The 14,948-nt window shown below is 28.0% G+C and overlaps 1 protein-coding gene across 1 annotated transcript in view; it reads left to right on the forward strand.

The window, feature by feature from the left end:
* Window positions 1-14,948, forward strand: part of LOC122530087 (transient receptor potential cation channel subfamily V member 4) — a 104,087-nt gene that overhangs the window by 30,711 nt on the left and 58,428 nt on the right. Inside the window, exons 4-5 of the mRNA XM_043656746.1 lie at window positions 1,256-1,492; window positions 2,718-2,869. Of these exons, the coding sequence (XP_043512681.1) occupies window positions 1,256-1,492; window positions 2,718-2,869 (389 nt within the window). The remainder of the gene's footprint in view (window positions 1-1,255; window positions 1,493-2,717; window positions 2,870-14,948) is intronic.

Consider the following 14,948-nt stretch of genomic DNA (forward strand, 5'->3'; position numbering starts at 1 on the left):
TATTATTAATAACAATTTTGTAACATCTCATGAAAACGTCTTTCTTCAGGTCTATAGTTTGTAAATAAAAGGAAAATGATATATTCTAAATATATCTCTAAATATTTATTACAAATATGAAAATCACATGGGGACAAAGTGACCAAAAGGAGTCATGATATCACTCTTTCACGACTGGTGTTGGTCACGTGCAGAGAGACCATCTCCATTGATGTGGGAATTAATAATTCTGATTTGACTTGATGAATTCTAAGATCCCTGACTGCGCTGATTACTTATTCACTAAGCTGACTGACTGAACTGAATGACTACTGGCTACTTAATTATTGAATTATTAGTTACTGAATTGAGAACTTGATTACTGAATTATTAGTTACTGTACTGTGACTTCCTCAAAGTCTCCATCTGTCCTTTCCAAAGAACTCTAGTTTCGCGGAGCGGAAAATCTGTCAAGACAAATCAGGAAGTATGTGGAAGGTTTTCAGAATTACCATCTCATGAGAGAGTGACTCGTGGGATGACAGGTATAGGAAACAGTTCCATCATCTTCTAGAAATTATCCCTTTGTCTGCATGATACTTTTGCCAGAGGGCAAAATATAAATCAGCGATTAACGATTAAATTTTTTCAATAATCTTTAATCACGATTAATGGAAAAATTTCGATTTTATTGTTAATTATAAATAATGATTCTATTCTTTTCAGTAACAATTAAATTCCTTCCAATTTTAATCGTTAATTGGATACTCCATTAATTTTTTTTTATAGAAAAAACATATTAATTTCCCATGTCTCTTGTTCGCGGTTAAAACACCTTGCAATTGTGTAGAGAGACGAGAAAGCATCTGTGAATAGTAAAATAATATTAATGTAATTAATGCAATGCAATGAAGTCTTTTTTATTACTGCTTGTTTATTAAATTTCAAAATATCTTGATTAGGTTCGCAGCTAGACATATGAGTCGCTTTTACATCTCTTGATAAATATAAATCAAGAATATATTTTTAATTACATATCTGAACCTTAATACGTCGACGCACTATGCTCAATTCTGAGTTTTGCTATCGAAACTAATTGAGATTTATAATCAATTGTAAATTCTCTAAACTTCTACAAATTTCAAGCTAAAACCCTGACACACGTTTATGTGCCGTGAACAGTGAAAACAAGAACACTGTAAACACGCCCGCTTATGCAGCAATCTGACAAAAAATAAATACATAGTAATTCAATGTCCGTACGTCTCTATGAAAGTTGCAGTTCCTGAAACGATTGATCATCCTGGTGTTCCACTTGACATCACTCTCGCTGGCCGTTTACCTAAGACCGTCGAACATGGATTCTACGCTCTTGACATGGCCGGAGGAAATCACGGAAGTCGCACGCGTGATCGCTGAGTGCATCACAGTGTTAGGCGTGCTGAGCTACATTCTGGTGCAACTAGGCGGCGAAGTCATCAACATCGGTCTTCTGTCATTTATGAAACAGTTGGTAAGCCCGAGGGATAGAGAGAATCTTGCTTCCTGACTGTATCCATTCCGGGCGGCGTGCACGTCTGCGGGACCAGTCGTGAAAGTTACGCTCTCTCACGAAACGTCTCCCGTTGTTTCATTTACCGATATCTCCCTTGGATCGAGACCGAGGCAATTTCGAATCGCGCGGTAGCCGTCGAAGGTTGAGCGAACCACCAGTGAACTGTAACGAACTATAGTAGAGTATAATAGACAAAAGGAGGTATATTTCGATGCAATTTTTTTTTTTTTTATTGTTGTTCGTTTAGATGGATTTCTGTAATTAATTGTATGCCAAAAGAAGGGGATTTAAAAATTATAATATTCTTGTAATTACAGTCGCTATAATAATATACATGCACATACTTAAATTTCTATATTTTTGAGGATGAATCGACAGACATAAGTAAAAAGTGTCACATGTATCTGTATAATGTATCTCAGCTTTCAACTTGTAGATGATTGAAAATGTTCAATCATGCGTCTCAAGTATGTGCTATTGCATCTCGCAGCACACATCAGCTATATCTAATGTCAAGTATACTCTTAGTAAATTTTCAGTAAGCAAGTAAACTCGATTTTCTCGGACCTCTTCGATTCCCACGTGCTACAAAAATACCCTGTACTCTAAAATCTGACAACTTATGATTTTCTAGTTCTCAATTTCACGATTTTCTAAAACACCGTTCCGCTATCGGATTCTATCTGGCAATTAGCACTTGAAACGGAAGCAGATGAAACACAAATTTGCGTCGTTTTATCTGAAAGAAGCGATTTCTCGACTGACAATGCTGAATACACAATATCGGGTTCACTCGTAAATCGTGTCACTCATTCAGCATTCTCGTACCGGGGAATACGTAATTCGTAATTAGCCTGGCTTGCTCGATAGCGTTAGACATCAAGTGTACGATATAATTAGGATGACGTGACGTACGCGACCGTATCGCGAGTTACTAACCTGTGATATCGCGTATCGACGTTGCCGTCGAATCCTTTTTGAGAAAATCGACGTTGAAAATGATTTCCCCCTCGAGGGAATCTCGATCCCGCCGTGCAATTATACATAGATCGTTTGCTTGGCGACGCAACGCGTTGCCACGTACCGAAATTCCATAGCGTCTATCGATTCCTCTGCGGGAAGCCGTGAAGCGTACAAGAATACGTGCTACCTTTGACGTTTCACCTGCACATTTACCTTACAGAGTCACGAGCCCGCCAAGCTCATATTCTTGATCAGCAATCTGCTCATACTCGCGTGCATTCCGTGTCGTCTTGCTGGTAATAGGCATGCAGAAGACGCGATACTTGTGGTTGCTGTTCCCGGTTCTTGGTTCCTCCTCATGTTCTTTGCTGGGTGAGTAATATTTCCCGTTCTTAATTGCAAATTTTCTAGCTTTTGCGCTGCACGCTCAGAGAGGACAAAAAATTGAAAAAGAAAAAAAGAAAGAAATGGACTATTGCTAATTTTGAATTTAGGCGATCGGTAAATTTCTAGTTTAGCGGTTTTCCTCAATTGTGGTTATTTTTTGTCTGTTATAATTTTTTTAAAAGTTTGTTTCTAAAAAGTAACGAAAAGTGACTTTTCTTTATTTCTTCTTTTAATGAACGTCTTATTAAAGAAACAGCAGCGGAAAAGCTAATTTAGGAATTGAACATTTACTCTGGTTTTTTTATACACGTCTAAGTAGATTTACAATCGAGAATGAAAAGAAATGGTCTTTTCATTGACAATTTTCAATTAATTAGGGATTAGGGATATTTTTATTCTGGAAGTATAATTTTATTAGAAAAAGAAACTACATATTGACAAATGTCAATCTTACAGTTGTCTATTTTTCACGAGAGCAATGAGAATAAATTGAAACAGTTTTAAGAAATTTTTGGAAATTATTATCTATGTAAATACTGCCTATACTTGAGCAAAAGAAAATTATCACTCGTCAGTTGTTCTTTCATTCTTCAACTGATCATAAACGGTTCGTAAAAGACCAATATTCGATTTATTTGTTATTTACTATTAGTAGAACAATCAAAAGTTGAAATTTGAAATTTCTTTACACTGATAAAATGTATGAATTCTCTTAAGTAGCATTTTTTTTTTCAAATAAAATTGCATAAGAATATTTTAGTAGATATTAGTATTTCATGTATTTCTAGGAAATTCAAAGTTGGAGAAAAGCTTTTAATAAATTAAAAATTTCAATAAAAATTAGTTTTATTTAAAATATTTTAACAAAGAAAGGACATGTACATATTCTTAGAAATCTCTAGAATGAATTTCATATAAAAAATATTATTTATTTATTTTTATGAAAATATTCATAAATATCTAGTTTTGTTGGAAACTGCTACTACACACATTACTTTTGTATGCGTGTGAATTATTCTATATATTTAATTTATTCTAAGAAATTTTTTCTGCCATACTTGTTTCTATTTATCTGTTTATTTAATACATTTCGTATAGTATTTCGAATTTATTATGGAATTTATTATTTGAATTCACTTACATTATAGAATCGTGCAATTCACAATTGTGTATATTCTGTGATTGTGTATACTCTGTGCATTCACAATTGTGCAAACATAGTTAAATCATTATTTAAGTCCCTTTGCTTTTTATTTCAGATATATAATTAATGTTTAATTGAAAAATATTTATAAGTATTATTAGACAATATTTTCAGATACACACTGACACTAATTTTATTGATATTTTATATACAGGAGTTTCTTCTATCTTGCTTATAGCGATGTGTATTTTTATTGATACAAAAAAATGTGTCAGAACAAAGTTACTTATTTTCAAACGAAATATTCGTTGTTCATGTTCATGTTCAATTTCTTTAAAAAATCGTTCTTTTTTCACGTTTTCAAAGTCGTTGTTTGTTCTCGCTCTCAATCATAATGGGATATTTTTCTTCCATAAATTATAGACCATATATTTCCATACATTTGCATATTGTTATAGACAAGAAGAAATGCATTTCAGATATGTGTGATCTATTAACTTTTAAATAATTTGGTATAAAAAAAATCATGGCAATTTCAAGGAAAATTTTTCTCCAAATGCTTCTTTTGTATTGGTAAAAATAACGAAGATATCGAAGGGGCAAAATAAAAGAAACTTGTATTACGTTGTAATTATATGTGTAAATTATGCACATACAATTTTATATAACACAGACTGTACAGATTATATATGTATTATACATTTATTATATATTTATTATTATATATTTATTATATATTTCAATGATTTCTGAGTATTTGTTAATATTTTCGTTAAAAATATGGATGTATATTATATTATGACAAAATTTTACGTGAAAATTCTTAAAAGAAAGTGCTTAAAGTATGTTTATTTGTTAAAATGTTGAACAGAGTTTTACGAAGCTGTTACATCAGTATAGCTGCGGTTTTTTTTTTAGCTATCTTTACATTCACTATCAGTGACTTAATGATGACTTTCGTGGTTTATCAATAACTAAACATTTCCGACATGAGAAGTAATTTATCATTTGACATTGAAAATTTACTGAAATTAAATGTATCACTATATAATAGTGAGCATTAAAATGCACATGTAACCTTAATTTCAACATTAAGCAATGTATTAATGTTAATTATGAGTGTTGTGTTTATGTTAACGCATCTATTAAAACAATTAACTGCTAAAATTTCATCGTATTAGGCCATAGAAGATTTCAAGCTCGCATTTATTTAGCGCGACTTTACCTTATGCTTTGTTAATAGAATGTGAATTATTAACGACATCAGTTTTTGTTAATAATGCAGGAGATAACGACGATGTCGTATAGACGGTTTGCCATTAAAATTCTGTTGGTGACTTGTTAACTTACGACAGAAATATTCATGAAGGAATGATAAAGGAATGCTCGATAAGTGTGTTATGTCGCTTAGTCATGCAATATCGGTTATACTTTATTCGAAGTGTGTAAAAGAATATTTTATAACTTTGATGCATTTTATAGTTGCCCTAACAGTTATTTTATTTTCATCTCAGTTCATTATTATACACTAAAGTGTATTACAATTGATGTCAAATAAATATATAAATTATTACAATGTAATGATAAATAAATATTTTAATTTTTTTGATATTTTACAGTATACAGAGTGTCTCATCCTCATAATTACCTTCGCAACTATTTATCATGCGAAACGAAATGTCTGAAATAAAATTTCTTCTGGTTTTATTCACTTTTTTAAATGGAATCATATAGGTATTTTACAACAATCGACACATATCGACATTGTTAATAAAAATGTATTAACCTGTATGTGTCGAAAAATTATTAATTTAGAAGATATTTTAACTTTAATTTTATAAAATTTATGCATGAAAGAGGAGGTTAATGTGAATACAAGAATTCCTCGTCTTTGATACTATAGATATTTGATACTATATATTTTTTAAAAAATTAATATTATTTTAAAATTCATTTTTATTAAAATTAAATTTATAATAGAACCTAAGATAAATATTTTAATAAAAAAATATACATTAATATAATTATTATCATAAATATTATACAAAAATTTATTAATTTATCTTCATAAAAATAAATTATATTAATTTATTATTTAATAAATTTATTATAATACGAATTGAATAAGAAATAGTTAATAGTGTTCTAAATGATAATAAAATTAAACAAAAAATTTTTATTTTCTTTAAAAAATATATTTTAAGTATTAAATCTGTTGAATAATAATCCAACTAAAAAAGGAAAATCACATAATATTATTAAAGAGAATATTATAATTACTCTTTTTATTGAATAAATATAAAATATTCCTTTATAAAAACGAAAATTTTGAATTCCATTTATACAATGAATAAATCTTCCACATACAAATATTATTGATTTAAATAAAGCATGAATAAATAAATGTAAAAATTAAAACTAGATTTTAAAAAATTAAACTTAAAATATCCTTATAACTTAATTAATCCCTTTTCTTTTATACAGAATAGAAAGATGTATCGATTAATGCATAAAAGAACATATGATTCCATTTGAAAGTGGATTTGTTCTTGAAATCTCGGAAATGTCTTCACCTAGACAGATTAAATAGTTATCACAGAAGGCTTTGCTTGAAACAAAGCAAATTTTAGTTAAAACATTTTTTTGAATGATCAGTAATTCAAGATGAATTAAAATGAGACAACTTTTACAGGACGATGGATTATAATTTGTCAATTTATTATGAATCTATTTACATTTAAAAAGTTTGTAATTTCGAGTATTTAACATTTAATTTCCATTTGAAATATGCATTTAATTTGAAATCAAATGACTAACATATAGTTCAAACAGTTAGATTTGTAAAATAACTATAGATTAGGTGCAATTTCTGAAATGATATGTAACAATTACAGCATAAATTTGATTAATATATTTGCAATTATTAATTTCGCTACTAATGGCGCGCATACGTTAGGTTTGATCAATAGTATAAATTTATTTCATTTATCAATGTACATATTAATAATTGTAGGCGAATAATGCGACTAGATTTAACAGAAATCTAGAAATATCTGATATAATTTAAAAACAGAACAAAATGATAAAGCGTTAATTCAATCTCAGAATAATAAATAGAAAAATATTGAATTTTAATTACTACATGAATAAAATATTAGAAAACTGTCTCATATTATTAGAAAACTAAATTACAAAGTAATTAATTAAATATTCATTATTAAATAAATTATTTTCTTTTCGTGCCTAAATGATTATTTAAAGAATCCTTGCGATCTCTCATAATTGTAGCATTATCTTAGTATTTTATAAAGTTAGTATTTATCTTTTATTATTAGATGAGAGATTGTTCCCAATCAAATATAACTATCTTGTACAATGTAATAATTAATATAACTTTAATTTACACCTTACACCTAGCATTACAGCAAAAACAATTCTTCAATATTCTATTTCTAAAATAAATATACAGTTATTCACAAAAGTATGGGACATTTAGAGAAGTTATGAATATAGCTATGTGATATATATAGAACATTTTGAATTTTCATTAACGAGTGACGAGTAAAATTTGTAAGAAATTTTAAAGTGCAAAATTGCACAGGATATAAATAACATGAACAAATGTATAAATATTTAATACATAAAACAATTTTTTTACCAAGGTTCTATTTTATAAATTATGTTACCAAAAATCCAGTTTAATAATGATACGACTGTTATAAAATTATATTGGTCAAGTTTAAAACTGTTATCATTATATTGGTCAAGTTTAAAGCAAATCTAAAAATATTGTATATAAAATTACACAATATCTTTCTATATATATTTCGTAGAGTACTTTCCATAAAATTATTTAAATAATTAATTATTCATCGTATTAATTTCTTATAAGTTCGAGTCACAATTGCGATTTTGATTCGCAAAAAGAGCGAATTGTAGTCTTAGAATTTGAATTCGAATATTAATTTTAAATTCTTCAAATTGCAAAAATGTCACAATAACTAATACTTACTTAAAAAAAAAAAAAAGAAAGTTATAAGGCAAGAAACTAATAAATTTTAGTATGCATTAATACATTTATCGTTTGTTACATACTTTATGTTGTACGTACACTAATCTTTATTTTGTTTGCAATAAATATCTTGTAATTTAAAGAATGATTTCTTTAAAAATAAAATGTTTCATTACAATGTTATAAAATTTCAAAATATTTATATAGTACATATAAAAATGTTCCCCTGTGATAAGTATTCGAATATTTCCACGAGCTAGTGTATATGAAATTTCTGAATATATATTTTTGAGTCAAATTATGTCATTTTCTCATACCGATATCAACTTTGAAAATGTAGAATGATGAATGACCTGTGGAGGTTTTAAAACATTCAAAAACACATTTCGTTCCTTGTACTTGATACAAAGATACTAGTTCTAACGAAATTATTTTATTAATACTTGGATTAACAAACCTGACGAGAAATAAAAGTATTTATTTTAAACAAAAAAAGAAATATTTCACTAGATAAATGCAATGAACTGAATAATCAAGTATTCTATACATCAAAAAAGACTTGTCTACAATCAACCAAAATAAAATCCATTACCAGGTACACATGATTTTCCTCTGGAATGGAGCAACTACTAGGAGAAAGGCGTTCATAATCGGTGGATGATAGCGCTTCCAGATTTCAAATCTCTTTTCACGTGATTTACGACGAGATAATGCTGGCTATTTCGCATTACCATACACACGCCTCTCTTGGCAATCGTTTTTCTCCACCGTTGCGTCCTTTTTGCGGCCACTTTCCTGCAGATATTACTGCAGAACTTCTCTCTGTCTCTCTCTCTCTCTTTCCTTCATTTTCTCTCTTTTCTTTCGGACGACCCAACGACGTCGACGACAACTTCTTTTCTATCTTCTCCTGCGAAGCTTCGAGGTAACTCGTCGACGAATGCTCTTTGACTCGCGCGGTTTCCACCCTCACTTTGACAACCATCGCATCGGAACGTGATAGTTCGTCTTCTTCCTCTGATCTCGTACCTTGAGCCATCATGTCGGTAATCACAGATAAATATCAATTCTATACTAGACATTTTCTTGGATTCGAGTAAGGCGGCGTTGCAAGGTTTCACGTGATTCCCTGACAATAATTTCCTTGACGAGCTGAGACGAGGATTTAGGAATGATAGCTGAGTCGTTCAATCGAATTTGCTTTTCTATTAAAATCCTGAATTTTACAGCAAATTAAATTGAAAATAGATGCTTAAACTGGTTAAACAAAGTATTATCAAACGACATTACCGATTGATTTGTGCAAAAAAATGATAGATAGTTAATTAATAAAATATGAATGTTCGTGAATATGCGAGAAATGTGAATAAGAAAAGTAAAATATCTGTAATATTTTTTGGACAAAACAAATTAGGTATTTATTTCTGTAATTACTTTACGTAAAATTATAAATTTGCATAGAAACTTGCTGTTTAATAAATTTCGACTTCTGCAAACGTTATTGTCTGTTGATGAAACAATTAACATATAGGACACAAATCACATGCACATTATAATATTATTTCTAGAATTATAATTCACATTAATTTCTAAAGCAAAGATTGAAACATTTTTTGTTCGACTAATGCCATTTATTTCAACAGTCGCGTTCCACGATATTACGAAATGCTTCTAAAAAAAAAAAAAAAAAAAAAAAAAAAAAAAGAAAAGAAAAACACTGTGCAATCCTTTTACAACGCAAAACAACATCAAATAAACTTTCATTAACCATACTAATTGCCAACAAATTCAAGTCGTTCAAGAATCGTATTGAACTCGTGATAACTCTTCGAGACAGTGACAAGTAAATAAATCTTTCGTTTCATTACGCACAATGAAGAAAGTAAGGAAAAAAAAAAAAAAAAAAAAAAACAAAATGTATCAAAAGAGTTAATTTAATTTCGCATAATGAAGGATAAAACGGGCGTACGACAGCATTAACGTTCGCGCGGCGCGTCGAAAACGTATTTTCTTTATTGAAGCAATATTACGTAAAAGCGTCTGCATTCCGGCGTGTAATTACTGTCCATCAGGACGCTCTTTTGTCTCTGGCTTTCCGTTTAAGTACATGTATAGGGGGCGTAATTCCTCAAAGGCTTTCGAACGCCCGCTACCAGATTTCTTGTCCTCTATAACTGCTGCCGTTGACTTGGCAATAAGCCATCGTTGCGCCTGAGATTAATTTCGCACGAAATTTAACTGCAGATCGATGCAGTCTCCCTCTCTTCTCTCTCTCTCACTCTCGCGCGCGCCCCTAAACGCTTCATTCTACGTCACTTCCGTTTACGATTCTGTCTGTTTCCATTACTTACCGTCCATTCTACTTCGCGCCGTCTTTCTTCGTTACGTTCCCCTTGTTTTCCTTTTTTTTTTTTTTTTTTTTTTTTTTTTTTTTTTTTTTTTTTTTTTTTTTTTTATTAATTTTCTTATTCTAGGAATGAGATGATTCCTCAGAAATGTAAGGATATAAAATTGGTTGATTTTGAGCCTTTGTCTATCGAGAGAATTTGATATTTTTGAAGATTCACGAATAATAGATTTGAATTTAGTTAATTTTAAACGTGACGGATGAGAATAATTTAACAGCCGCATGTGAAAGTAGGTAAAAAAAGAAATGTTCTTTAAAGTTTCATTTTCAAGAAAATAGATTTTGAATACGTTTCGTGAAGAATTGTCTTGGCACGCGTGCGCTCGATAAATTTTCAAACTCGAAAACGAAGTATCTTGTACAAAAATTTTATTCTCAATACATTTTTCGCTTAGTTTTCAATGTAAAATTTTTAATCTTTCCGTCATGTCTAGAATTAATTAACTAGCAAACCTATTTGATTAATCCTAAAACTCTATGCTTTCGTAAACGAAGTCTCAAATTCACAAATGTTATTCTATATTTTTTCCTTATTCTTTAATTTTTTTTTAATTCTTTTGAGGAATTATCCCTTGTTCGTTTGTACATAATATTCCAACGCACCATGTGTAATGTGTATCGTTTGTGTTACGAAGCTTGGTAGGTTCTTTAAGATTGAACAGTTTTCTCGAACTTACAGCCAACCAAAGAAATATTTTAATATTTTATTCTTATTTGTATTTTTATTCTTATTAATTAAATTTAATTTTTATTCTTAAATAAATTAATTAAATGTAATTTTTATTCTTATTAATTAAATATCAATCCGTGGAAATCGATAAAGTTGTACAAACATCGAAACATTTAAAATGATCAGAAGATTGATATTTTGTAAATTCCTTTCAAAAATAAATATCGATATGATATAAACTAAATTTGCTGAAATTTAATTAGTTAGGATTTCACTCCAGGCCTGCTCCAAGTTTTTATTATTACATGTACATCTTGTGTTAGTAAAAATCAAAATTTCGAAAGCAAGTTCGTAATTCAGATAGTTTAAGTAAACGAAAAACCGTGGTCGAAGTATTTTTCGTCGAATCGCGAGACGGTTATAATAATCGTAATCAAAATATACAGAAACTTTCTAATTCAAGATGTTAGGCTTCTTGTCAGCGCGAAGAATCTACTTCTAAATTCAAAGTGTTTATAACTAAGGGTAACGGTTCACCCATTTTTTCATGCTGGTAAAAAGTTTGAGCACGGTTAGTACCTTTTGTTGTTATTCTTGGTTTGAATACTCTGTTTTGTTTCCAAAAGCGGTTGACATCAGATAATACAATATTTAAATTAACATGAATTCACCTAGATTCTAGAGCAATATGAAAGAATTTTTACATTTAATTTCGACTTAAAAATTAATGATTATGATTCTTATTTTAAATTAAAATATTCAATATAAATATCCTATTATTCATTCTGTAATTAATAATAATTAATTAAATGTAAATAATAATATATAAATATGTGTAAATAATAAATTTATATGTATAAATATATAAATATATAAATAAATATATAAATATATAAATAAATATATAAATAAATAAATATATAAATAAATATATAAATATATAATAAATAAATATATAAATATATAATAATATATAAATATGTGTAAATAATAAATTTATATATATAAATAATAATATATAAATATGTGTAAATAATAAATTTATATGTATAAATAATAAATTTATATTTAGTGTACAATAAAAATTTATATGTTTTAAATATAAAATTGTAGGAATTAATAAAGTAAATTTCAATATCAATAATTAAAACTAATGATCTAATTTAGAAAAAAAAGGTATTGAAAATGGTAATATAGATTTTGAAATTGGATTAAATCCACATAAGTGAAATTTTCTTTTTCTTAATTGATTTTTTATTTATTGAGAAAAATTTATTTAAATTAAAAATAATTATACAAATTAATATAACAAATAATGTATAGATTAATATTCGAACCTTCAAATTGATTGGTAATTTATCAATCAAAATCTATAAAACAGGCCAGCTGTCAGCCGAGGAGATAGACGGAAGTTATGCACACAGATAGACAATACGCGAGAGATAATAGATACGCAGATACGATAGAAACACAGATCTACTTCTAATAATTTGTAAATTAGAATCGATCGTTGATCACGGGAAACGTTCCATTTCAAAGTGTTTGCACGAAATTAAGTTTGAGTTAGTTCCAACCGTAAGCGGACGCGACGCAACAAACTTAACAAATAGCGAGAAATAATTTTTTCATTGGTAATTTGCAAGAGTAATTTTTAGAAAACGAACAACAGTCATTCGCCAAACAATTGTTAGATTGGTAAATATTTAGATTTAAAATAAAATATTCAATTTTTTCCAATTTACAAATATTGTGAGTAAAATGATTAATATTTCCCTGATCTATGTATACGACATCCGTTGAATCGATTTGTTTCAAAATTTCAGATATATTTTTGTGGAAAACGGCTGAATAAATATATTACATATATTTAATTTCGGTTATCAACAGTTTAAACTTACAAATAAAAAGTTTGGTCTCTATTATTGGTCGATGCGACAAATGTGTGAAAACATTATAAAATCATGGTGTGTTACAATAATAAAAAAGGAATATTACGAAGCTATGAAACATTTTGTTAGTTTTAATAAAATAGAAATTGTGCACAAAGTTATTTACATGTCTGAGAAACGAAAAATTAGTTTCAAAAATAACTTTTAATTCATGTTACAAAAATGCACATCATTATGAATTTGTAGAAATGATTCTACAATTACTTTCTGCAAAAGAATTTAAATAACGTTTACAGTCGAAATATGAAGAATATTCAAAATTAAAAAATTCGAATTTTTTTCTCAAAATTGATTTTTTTTAAAACTGAAGATAATAGGCAAAAATGGATTGCACATTTGAATTTAGTATAGAAAATGTTATTAGTAACATGATGTGACATGTTATAACTAACGTTTACTAAAGATTAGGAAAAAAATCGTAAGATAAAATATTGATAATTTAATATTTTTTTAAGTATAGTATTAACCAATATATTATTCAATAATGTCAATAATAATTTGGTATTGATATTAATTTTATAATAAACATTTGATGATAAGGTTAATCTCTGTATTTTATTAAAAAGCTTAGAAATATTTTAATTGAATATTATTTATATATTTTCAAGCTATATTTGTGATGTCATACTAAATTTGCAAAAAAATGCAATAAAATAGATATTTTTCCTAGAATAGAACTTTTATCATTAATGCCCCTCATTATTTAAAACTTATTGTTAGTTTTCAGAGAAATTATGTTAGAACATGATTTTATATACATTATATGACTTCATATACTTTTGTTAATAGTGATCATCATCATCTGTTAGATAATATTAACTCTATTTCCAAATATTTTTAATGAGACAATTCCAAAAGACTTGTTATTTTGCTTTTATATTATATTTAATACAGAATGGAAATGACGCACAAAAATATTTACAAGCTCGATAAAACATTGTTGACATTTCGACTATTATAACTTTTTAAAAAGTTATCATAAATCAATCCATTTGGTCTCAGTTTTAAGAGTATGAAGCTTTCATTTAATTTTAAGTTTTTCCTTTACAAAGATATTTTTATATCATGCAGTGGATGAGAATGCCAGGAAAGTTTCGTTCATGAAAATTAAAAATTCAAACGTTTCTAAAATTACTGAAAAATTTTTCACATGATTAGATCCATTATGAAAATTAAAATATCATTTTTAGAACGATTTCTAAAAACTTACTGTACTATTTCTTTATTTTTTTTTTTTGCTATTTTCAATGCTGCTACTAAACTTACTATATTATTTTATTAAACTCCAAACATTAGAGTACCAGATTAAATTTCTGTTGAATTTTGTTATTTGAAAGGAAATTCTAAAGAAAGATCTCGCCGTGACGTCAAAATAATTTAAACAGATATATTCTGAGATGGAATTTATTTTCTTTTTAGAATTTATTTTATTTTACTTTTTTATTAAATGAATTTTGTTGAATAAATATTTTTAAACGAATAAATTATTTCGACGATACCACGAAGTCTTTCTTTCGAATTTCCTTTCGTCACAACTTCAAGTAAATGTTTTATAAGAATTGTTCAGAAGAAAGAAAAAGAAAAATGTTCTGTTTTATGTAAAAACAAATTTTGCGTCTCTTTTGGCCCCTTAGTAATTAAAAAAGTAAACGGAGTGTCTCAAATAATAAGCATCACCGAAATCTAAGAAAAAATTTCTTATCTGCTATGATTTACGAAAAATTTCTTTGTAACATTTTATCTGTTCCACTTTCTACATGCGTTGAAACTTTAAACACGTTATTCTTAAAATCGTACGTTTCAGGTTAATTGCCATTTCTCAATAATCGATGGTCCAATTCCTTTGAAATTTTATACGCATCTAAAATGGATATTTTCCTAG

Source organism: Frieseomelitta varia, unplaced genomic scaffold (assembly GCF_011392965.1).
Source record: "Frieseomelitta varia isolate USP_RPSP 00005682 unplaced genomic scaffold, Fvar_1.2 scaffold_326, whole genome shotgun sequence".
Taxonomy (NCBI): domain Eukaryota; kingdom Metazoa; phylum Arthropoda; class Insecta; order Hymenoptera; family Apidae; genus Frieseomelitta; species Frieseomelitta varia.